This window comes from Mixophyes fleayi, chromosome 3, assembly GCF_038048845.1.
Source record: "Mixophyes fleayi isolate aMixFle1 chromosome 3, aMixFle1.hap1, whole genome shotgun sequence".
In the NCBI taxonomy this organism is placed as follows: Eukaryota; Metazoa; Chordata; class Amphibia; order Anura; family Limnodynastidae; genus Mixophyes; species Mixophyes fleayi.
In genome coordinates this window covers 264,068,400-264,079,737 of record NC_134404.1, presented here as the reverse complement: position 1 = coordinate 264,079,737, position 11,338 = coordinate 264,068,400, and the positions used below count along the sequence as shown (strand labels likewise).

Here is an 11,338-nt window from a genome sequence, read left to right as displayed (position 1 = left end):
TACTGCTAATTTAATGTTGGGGCTGGTTGGAGGGAAATAGGTCTAATTATTAAATGTGAATATTGTTATTGTTGGGAATGGAGGGAGGTCTAATTATAAAATGTGATTGCAATTGATTTAACACCGGGATTGTTTGGAGTTTTTTGAATCTCATGGACCCATTTTTTTTTCAAAATAGGGCATTCAACATCCCAGGATCAACACAAGAAGGAACTGAGCAAAAGAAACCAGCTGCCACAAGTGGTGAAAGGGACAAGAACAGGTAGGAGAGAGCAGGACAGTCTGCCAACTGTCCTAAATCTGGCGGGGCAGTACTGAATTTGGGTGACTGACTCGCTTAGTCAGGATTTAGTCCGACTGCAAGGACAATTGGGAGGTATGTCCCGCTTCACAACGTACTGCTTGTGAAGGCAGAGCCGTGTGCATCTAACAGTAGTGCACACAGTATTGCTTGTGTATTTGTCTAAAATGATAACCATATTACATAATAAGGGCCCTGCTGTCTTAAAAACCCTGGGCCCCCCGAGCCTTAATCCAGCTCTGGTTAGGGGAAGGGAGCTGATAGCTGCTCCCGGTCCTTGGACAGGACACCGCCTGCAGAGCAAGTCGAAGAGCTCTAAGTATCACAAGATTTGGTATTCTCAGGAGTCAAAGAGCTTCCCTGCTCACTCTACACGAAGTTCCTGCCTTGATAGATGTCAGCAGCACCAGAAACATAGATAAGTATGGTGGGCTGGGGGTGTCATAATGTGGATGGAAGGGCGTGATAAATGTAATGTTTTATTACAATATATGTATCAATGCCTCATGTTGACCACACCCCCAGCACAATGTGGTCACACCCTTTTCAGCGGCGGCACTCAGTTTATTTGCTGCTCATCTATGGAGGGGGGCCCCAAAATTTCACTGTACCTGGGCCGCAAATTTCTCTTGCTGGTCCTGTACATACCATTATCTGATACTGGTAAGCCCTATGCTGCAAATAGAGAGTCAAGCTGCTCGTAATACATTCGTATCTCACAGGACACTGTATAACAATGACCTTTGCAAAAAGTACTGTAATATTATTATTATCTGGAACAGAGGTGGGCCTGTGTGCTTTAAATGCCAGGGCTGATTTTTAGTCCCATTCCGCCCCTGGGTATGAGGTCAGAGGTTACATGCTCTTAAGAGAATTAAAGCCTGCTAGTAAAACATTATTTGTAATGCCACTGGGTAAGGGAGCTTTATGTTGAAATGGTAGATAATGCCAAGATTGACAATGTGTAGCTTCATATATATTCTTTTTCCATTTATAATACTTTTTATATACCATGCTGTCATAGTTAGCATACATACTACATATTTTCTCCATTGCCAATCATTGTCAACTGGACTTGACAGTATCTTTTAGCACCATAAGGTGTCTCATAATATTTCAATATATGAGTGTGATGATTCATACATAAAGGCTTTATGAAAGGGATTTGTGTGAGGTTTGTAAATTAAACTGTGCCTTTAAGGAACGATATATTTTTGACATGGCTAATTAGAAAATTGTTGAGTTGCTGCTGACATGTTCATAAAGCAATGTAACTTTGTTAAACTATTTTAAACCCATAAATTGTGTTTGATCTTTATAATGTTCTTTTTAAAAAAAGGCATTTCAAGCGGATGCTTTGGGGCTGTAAATTCCTGGCATTGGTTAAGTCACGCATGAATGGCTTTGTGCCGCACAAACAGATATTATAATGTGCAAGTGTACAATCATCTTCTGGCAGCAAAACAGCTGGTTTAATATGGTGCATCTAAATGCTTAGTAACATTTTACAAATATATTTCACTTATTATAGTCAGAAAATCGAAAACAAAAAGTAACAAAGAAAAACATTTATTAGTTCTAAATTAACATTTTTAAAGCAAACTTGTCACCTGCACATTAAACACATAGCTGAACAAACAGCACATAATGAAACACATGTTTATATTTACTGTGTGTTACAGCTATATATTTCCTCCTGTATTAATCTTGTTCTATACTATCTGGGCAGCTATAAATATTCATGAGCATTAATAAGTGTGAACAGCCCAATGCGAGAAACCTTGTGACACCCTCATACTGTCAATACATTTTCTGTAATGATCACATGAGATCAGTGTCACAGGGACCAACAGCTTATTTAAATAGACTATAAGGTAGTTAGATTTCTGAATGCCATTGGGCTTTTCCTCAGGCTGTACTATTGTTACATTTTTCAAAAATACAAGACAGGTACAATTTAATAAAGCGCTGCTAATAACACCATTACAGTTGGAGGAGCCTGCTGCCGCCACTGGACTCCTTTTTGGCATCCAGAACCATGTTCCTTCTGGGTAACTGTCGCTGCAAGTGTACTCCTGTGCTGGTACACTTGGACTGGTACCCCTGACCGTTTACTATGGATTAGGGTGCTGTGAATGGATCCCCCCTGGCCTATTACACTGACCAGAGCTGCTGGGTAGCGGCAGAGCGGTGGTACTGGAGAGCTGGGTCCAAACCTCAGACAGCCAGAAACGGATTAGATTTTGGGTCTAATCTGTAGGTGACAGGATTACAGCAATATTGAAGAAGTTATCAAGTCGGGTCTTGAAGGAGAGAGTGATGTTTATTTCACTCAAATTTCCTGACAAGGACAGTTCCACTAATTAAAGAGATCAGTGGTCAGGTCAGATGGAACATCAGAATAATACATATCCGTTTACAAGGGCTCTCTTTTTATACAATTTTAGACACAGCATCACAGGCTACTTTTAGAATCAGGATGAAATTTGTTTACCCAAACATGGATTTACATGCAATGCAAAGCTAACAATATTTATGCTTATCTGTGATATCCTAAAACCTTGCTGTGATTTCCTGCATCTTAATTTGGACACAGTGAACATCTGAAAGCAAGTCTAATTACCCCTTCCTTTCCCTTAAGGGGTATTGGACACTCACATCAAAAGGTCTAATCAACATGAGATTAGCATGGGTGCTTTCTTCCAACAGTTGCAGAATACACATTTCCTCCAAAGAAAAGAATTCCCCAGAAAAAGTTGCAAACCCCAAACAAGGCATTTCCTTACACTAAGATATACAAAAGATTTTCTAAAGAAAGGCTTATTGTATCAGATATATACATCAGAAATAATGCATTTCCTCTAGCAAGGTTAAAACAGAAAAAACCTAATTTTCTTCCCTGATATCAGAAATAAAGATTTCCTATATCAAAATATACACAATATCAATACTAAGTGCATTGGCAATTATATAAATATGCGCCCTGCGCTATTCCCTTTAAATACATTTATACCATAAGTTATTTATAAGTGATCTAGTCACATCTGGTAATGCAGTGTTAAAGCATTACGGACTCTATTTGTGAATTCACATTTCACAGAGTATCATCTGTGAATAGAGCTGGGAGGATGACTGTTAAATCTACCTGCTGTGTATTGTCGTTGGGGTACTGTGGGCACCTATTGAAGAATGAAGCAAATATTCCACATTTGCATCCTCTGTAGTATATAATACACAGCTTACAGAGAAAGGAACATGATGGGATGAGTTACATAATCAGTAAGTGTGTTGATTTATTGTGGTGTAATGGAGGATGTAAATGTGTGTTTGTCATTGTGCTGCTTCTTTGTTTTGTGTTTCTATTGAAACACATGCATTACCAGCAATAATGTACTCCTACAGTAAATTAGTATGGATAATATACATCATATTGGAGTCCTATTACCTGTACAAATGCATTTGGTCTGTAGACTTTTTTGTATGGTCATAAAACTCCATGGCCACTGTTAAAACTCTTATTATTTACTGCAGCGGTAATTCATTCTATATATAATCCCTATTAGCAATAAGTGTGTAAATAATTGACAAATATACCTCCCCCTATTCAGCAGAGCATTAACAGCTATTAATTTTGCAGACCTGTTTTGGAGTTTTTCCTAGCTCTGGGAGCAATTGGCAGTCATTAGTCTCCTCACACTAGCTGTAGAGTGGTTTGAGTTACGGATATTCAGTAGGGTGAGGTGCTGAAAGAAAAGTCAGATCTTCTCTTCAATGTAGAAAATGGGAAGTGTACACGGATAAATTACTCTGATGAATTTTCTAAATTCCCTTCTAGTACCTTTCTGCCAGAAGTTTTGAATGTGTGAATTTCCATGATGATGGTGATGATGATGATGAACTGAGTCCAGTTTCCTGTAGAGCAGTATAAACAGTAGCATTTGCATACTCACAACTGTAACATTACAGAATAAAGTGAGATGCTCTGCAAATATGTTTAATTATTGTATTCACCTTTTTACTTAAATTTTAATGGTTTTTGAACATTAAATATGTGTATCAAAAAATATTTTTTTATTATTATTATTGCAGTACCATGTTAGCCAGAAAAATCTATGTGATATTAAATGCTTTTGTATCATAAAAGACAAAAGTATTATAGGAGTGATAGCTTTATTGGCTAACCTACATTTTTTTATTGCATTTGCTGGCTTTCAGAGCACAGAGGCCCCTTCATCAGGCAAGTTTACAAAAAACATACCTGATGAAGCGCCCTCTGTGCTCTGAAAGCCAGCAAATACAATATTTTTGGGGGGTTAGCCAAAAAAGGTATCATTCCTATAATACTTTTGTATTTTTTGACACAAAAGTATTTAACATCACATAGAACATTAAATATAAAAGCTACGACTTTGAAAATGAAAAAACTACATATTAATATGGTGATTACAGACAACACATACTGGTGAAGCAATCAGAATCATAATAATTGCTAAAATAAATGGCTTCCAAAAGCTCAAGTTTTATTCAATGTAGCGAAATTCTATCAAACCTGTCCAGCACGATCCACATGACTAGCGAGAGGTAGATTACGTCACTATGATACCATATATATTCTGGTAGCATGGAATATTATTATTGCGATCAGATTTATTTATATAGCACAAATCTGTGTATGTTTTGCTACTATTTCTGAGCAGTTAGTGTACCCAAAACTAAAGTTTTTTGGGTTCTTGTGAGCAAAAATCTACCATACTATAGATTAATAAATTCTGGAAGTATTTACTTTGGTGAAACCCTTAACTACTCTTTCTCAGCCACTGGTTCATCCACTGTTTTAATATAAATATATAATATACTTAATTGCATAATTGACGCAACTAAAGAATGTCATTATGTGTTTTCAGAGAAAGGTCATAAGCGTCATCCCCTCTAATTAGAAAATCATGGCCAGAGAACAGCCTTGGCTATTATGTTATTTTCCTGATGGCTGCACATATAAATATGTACACAGACCATTCTATCTTTAATCCTGTTAGCTCAGTATGACGCAAAGGGGACTAGTATTTGAGAACACGGTATAGGCAACATACCACAAACAGTTTAAAATAGTAGGAGATAGAAATAAGTATCTGTGCTACTTTATTTTCCAGTTTAATCTCTGTAAACAAACTACTAGCAGTTTACTTGCAGTGTTGTATTATCGCAGGCACTGAACCTTGGCAGATGTCAAAATCTCTGCACGTGTGATGTTCGGATTTAAAAGCCATTTCTAATAACAATCCGAGATTGCATCTTATAGCGAGCGTTGTCAGAGAGTGTATTTTCTCCCATTCTCTACTCCTGCAATAACCTGTTTGTTTCTCTTCACAGCTCCCAGATAATGACTTACTCTCTGCAAACTAATTTCTTTGCTTTTCATCACACTCGCACTGAATGATTACTGTGCGATAAATTCATTTAGCTGCCTCCAAGAGTATATCATCACTGAGAGCAAATTATTATCTCTTCTCCTACACGCCTTGTGGGGTTTCTAGTCAGCACTTGTATAATCTGCAGACCTCAGTCACCAGGCACAGTACAGGACTGGGAGTCAGTGTAGTGTTCTAGTGGAATGCTTGGCCATCCAGTTTCCTTTAGCCAAGAAATATCTAGACACATAGTTGTATATAATCACTGCTTAGAACCTTTTTTTTAATAGAAAGAGCAAAATAGCCAAACAGTCATGGCCTGAGAATTGTCCTGACCATGAAACCATGGCCTGTGATGTTTAGTAAAGTACTATGTATATCTGTGGGATTTAAACTGCTATTAAGTCTATCTCTTTGGGGGAATGCTCTTGTATTTGAGGGTTTGCAAGTACTTAGACAAATATGCAATAAGTCAAATAGTAAAGACATCACTTTAAAGTCCAGTCTCCATATCACGGCTTCAATATTAGCTGTATGAATGATAAGGCTTACATCACAGTCCCTGAAAATATAGATTTCTCAGCCACGCTGGTATACAAAGGGTGAAAAAAAACAATAAGATTCATGAGAACAGTATTCAAAATAAGGCCTCCAAATAAATCGTTCATGCCACCCTGGGACCTAGTTCTGGTTTTAAACATTATGACAAAACCCAGTATTTGAATATGAAACTAAATTCATCTCTTGCTTTGTCTTCAGCAAGAAGCATGTGTGAACTTCAAGCATTTTCCCGTCATCAGTCATATACTATGTTTTATTAGGCAAAGGTTGGTTTGAGATTCCTCCTGGACTTTCTGCCAAAGGTCTCTATATATCTTATCATTTGAATGAAGAAATAATAATTCCAGGGTTATTCCCAAATATATCAAATGAAGAAGAGATGATGTGGCACACATTAAATACAACATGTCTTCATGAATCCATTTCCAGAAAAAAAACAATGCACAAAATGAGAAAGACTATGGGGTATATTTCCTAAACTGTGGGTTTGAAAAAGTGGAGATGTTGCCTATAGCAGCCAATCAGAATATACCCCTCAGAGTAAGCCTATTCCCAGTGGGTTGACAGTGCACTCCACCAGAGGCATGACAAGTTTTAAAGAAGTTAATGTCTGTCGATTTTGATTTGCAAGTTGATAGAGTGATCAACCTTCATAAACACTACTGTCTGAATGTAAGAGCTGCATCAGACGTGTTCGTCAGTCGTTTCTGAGCAGTTACAAGCAGTTTCCATACTTAGTGTTAAATAAACATTCTGTCCTCTTTATGTATAATTGTTTTGATAAATCCCATTATTTAAAGGAGTCCAGAAAAGAGGAACATGTTAAAGTATTTTCTTCTTTCAATTCTACATTGAAAATGTCTCCATTAACTTCAATTACACCTGTTTCCTATTTCTCTAATGATAGAACATTCCCTATAGAAAATAATGGCTATTAACAGGTGTTAGTAGGCAGAGATTTTGTTGGAAAAACAAAATAATCAAAAAATCACATCAATGGTTTATAAGGAGGTTGAAATACACAGAATCTAGCTGGAGAATTGACTTTAATGTGGTATTTTGTCAAAGAAGAAAACTTGCAGTTAAATTAGTTGATATTTACAAAGTATGTTGCAACACTTTTTCTTGTAAGTAATTGAACAACAAAGGGCTTTAATGCAGCAATACATTAAATAGATCAATAGGGGCATATTCAATTAGAATTCCGGTCCGCGTTACCGCGGAAAGTGCTCGTTATTGCCAGTAATACGGTACTGCAATAACACAGATTTTCGTACGCAACCCTATGGGTTGCGAACGAAAATCCAAGTTATTGCGGTACCGTGGATTAACTTCGCGGCCCGTTCCGGCGTGATCCCACGGACCGGAATAGTAATTGAATATGCCCCTTAGTGTCTTCCTTCTAATGTAACTATTACAATTAAATGACTGAATTTCTGTAAACTAGAAAATTAAATAGAACATAAACAGTATATTATGGTACTTTGTCTTATATCCATTTCTGTTTTGATGCAGATTAGCTATATGCATTTATCTAATACCATTGACATGTTTTAAGAGTTCTGTTATAATTTCTCCCCATGTTAACGAAGTGTTTTTGAAATCTCCTGCACTGATTGCCTTAGGGTTATGTGTAATATTGGAATCATAGAAGGAATTTGAAAAAGTGTTAGTCACATGACTATGACGTGGGATTGCTCAATCCAGGGGCACAGCTGGAATAGACAGCATATATTTGGTGACCACTGTTAAACATCTCCATAGGAGCTGTTCATTATGGGTCGATGATGCTGTTATAGCACAAAGACTGCTAATTCAAGTCAGTGGGATATTATACGTAGCACTATGGAAATCAGTATACTTTGTCTTTGTTTTCCCTCTTTCTGCTGCAGCTTACTTACATTTTAATAGCACAAAAATTAAAATGCTGTCATGAAGTATGTATTTTGACATTTGTTTTGGAGTATAGTTTATGACATACAGAAAATCAATGACTGTAATGATATTTCTGTTACACTCCACTCCACATTAACCTTGGTCATTTTTGTACAATAACCTAAAAATGGGAAATGCTTACGTATAATATAGACATGATTTATAATGGAACCATAGCAAATCTAAATATCTTGAGAGCTTACACACCAAAAGTATGACAGGAAAACGAAATAGTTTAACTGATGTTTCTCTGAGGTAACATGTTATTGTTCTGCCAAATCTCTCATAAAAATCATTTCTGCCTTTTGATGTTTTTTTTTTCAATAATAGTTTTTATTAAAGTTTTCAATTTATATGGTATAAAAGAAAAGAAAACATTAAATTGAGGGGAAGATGGGTTGGAAAGGGGGAAGGGTGAGGGGAATAAGGTTGTAGCACACATACAATACACTAGAATTTATGGTATACAATTTGAAATCACAGTCACAATAAACAAGTTTGTAGCACACTCCCTTGAGTTGGGGAGTTATTGGGAATAAGATAGTAATGTGTTTGGGGTATGCCTTTTGGTGTTTTAAAGGAAAATGATTACTCCAGTGGTCTATAGCCTACTGCTGTCAAATACACATAGTCAGACACATGGGGCTAGATTTACTAAATTGTGGGTTTGGAAAAGTGGAAATGTTGCATATAGTAACCAATCAGATTCTAGCTTTCATTTATTTAGTGCATTCTACAAAATGACAGCTGGAATCTGATTGGTTGCTAAAGGCAACATCTCCACTTTTCCAAACCCGCAGTTTAGTAAATATACTTCATAGTCTTTGAAATGCAGAATCAAAATATCTATTTTGTAACCTATTTTGGCTAATACAATTAAAATGTCATTGTGTTATCTTGACCCACAGGTGAAGGTTATGGTGCGTATTTGTTCCACACTTGTGGGAGAGTCAGTCGATTCCAGCTCTTTCCTAAAAGCTGATCCAAGGAAGAAACAGATTACGTTGTATGACCCATTATCCTGCGGAGGGCAGAATGCATTCCAAAAGAGAGGAACCCAGATCCCACCAAAAATGTTCGCATTTGATGCTGTGTTTCCTCAGGATGCCTCACAGGTAGCTGAACAGTATGCAATATTGTGTTTTGCCATCTGTGCTTATCTGATTACCTGCTCACTGGATATGAAAATGTATTTAGACAAATATATGTATTAACCTTGAATATATTTGTGTATATTCCTCAAATTACCTTTAATATGCTTTTTAGCAACATGGGCAGTTTCTGGCTGGAAAATATGGCAGCATGGAACGTCTGTATGAGAGAGACTCTTTTAGTGTATATAGTTCTCAAGAAATATCCGTTCCCTTTTATTTTCACTTCTGAGGGAGAATATACAAATTAGGGTCATTTTTTAAGTTCTGGGGGAGAAATGAAACATGAGATTCTTTGAACTTATGTATAGGGGTCATGAATGTAAACTGGGAGTGGGAGCTGAAGAATTTGACCAAGTGTCACTTGCCTGGGTCTCTCTTAGATATTTTTACTCTCTAGGTTGATATATGTTATTAGTCTGTACATGAGTGTCCTGTTATATATATGTATATTGCATTCTCAGTCTGTGGTGGACTAGAGTATGCAGACCAACAAATAAATCCGGTTACTGTAGACTTGAAAACAATATATAGATACCACAGATATTATATACCATAAATACACGATAATGTACAGTATGGACTTATTTATTTGGTTGCGGTTGTGAGATATTAAATGGAAGTAAAATAACTTTTACCTTATTTTCCTTGTTTCAAACATACTGTTTAGGCCCACTGAAAGATCCTCTGAGGCGGTTCCTAACTTATAAATATTTACTTAATATCCATTAAATAAATGCAAGTAAATGACATAGCATATTATGCTGGAGTTGTTTTAAGCAGTTATCCTGTCCTTGTGGTGTTAGTATTGTTGGTATTATGGGGACCTGGTTTTTCAATTCATAAACTGATAGACACAAAGCTTTGATAAGACAGCACTGATGTCCAAGTTCTTGGAAGTCACTCCCCAGCACACACCTTTCAAAGCAGCAGATATCCACAAACAGTATATTTAATCCTGACCCAGAATTTCCCCCCTATGACCCTTATGTATTGTACTATGTAGCATATTACAAAAAAAGCAGACATTTGCACTTGGTAGAAAGAGCAGTACAGCAGTTATCTTTGCTCACTGCAATGTCATTACTAATTCAGCAGCGCTATTTGTTCACTGTAAAATGAAAACTCTGTCTGCAAAGCTTTAAATCACAGCTCATTAATTTGCAATTCAAGTGTATTTTATTCCTTTAAACATTAAAAAGCCTTCCTAAAATTTTATGTAGCCCATAAATTTGGTGTGGTAATATACCATGCTACACTGGTACTCGTCGATAGCATTTGCTGAAGCCATAGCTGTGTAGTAATAGAGCTGATTATATCTGGGCAGGAATTCATGAATTGTAATGAAGCCACCTCAGTACTCCATGTCCAATATGTATCATTGATGTGCTTTGGTGTTGATTTTATCATGAACATACAAGGCAGCTGGAAAAAGGCAGACACAGCAGAATTCTTCTTTCACCTCAGCAAGTGTGAAGAGGAGCATTGAACCGCGCTCTCCCGCTGCTGGCTCTCTCGTTCTTGCTTAGCTGGTGGTTTTCTATTCAACATTCCCTTTTAAGGGCTTTGAATGCCTTGTGTGCGATGGCCATTAGAGATGAAAGTACTACTTTTATGTTGACAAGGATAGCACATTACTTCAATTTTACAACTTTATTTCTGAGTGTTATTTACATATATAGTTGTTTTTATTTATTTACAGCCACATGATGTACACAACCCCTTACAGAACAAATACACAAAATGATAGAACACAAAAATCACTCTGTTACTACATTACTCTGCATTGTATTATGTTTGTGCACTTGATGGTTATCACCACCTTTGTATCTTATATTGTTCTTCAGGGTTAACTTATTTTCCCTGTCATTAGTTATATTTCTCTTTTCTTGGGTTCCAGAACTGACTGTGAAAACCCTGCAGCCCTTGGATGTCAGTTCCTTAGCAGTCATTTACCAGAATGACATTGTTTTATTTCAGCC

At 36.7% G+C, this 11,338-nt stretch overlaps 1 protein-coding gene across 1 annotated transcript in view; it reads left to right on the top strand.

The window, feature by feature from the left end:
- KIF26B (kinesin family member 26B) overlaps window positions 1-11,338 on the top strand; it is a 328,166-nt gene that overhangs the window by 253,255 nt on the left and 63,573 nt on the right. The window contains exon 6 of the mRNA XM_075203552.1: window positions 9,114-9,320. Coding sequence (XP_075059653.1) covers window positions 9,114-9,320 — 207 coding nt within the window. The remainder of the gene's footprint in view (window positions 1-9,113; window positions 9,321-11,338) is intronic.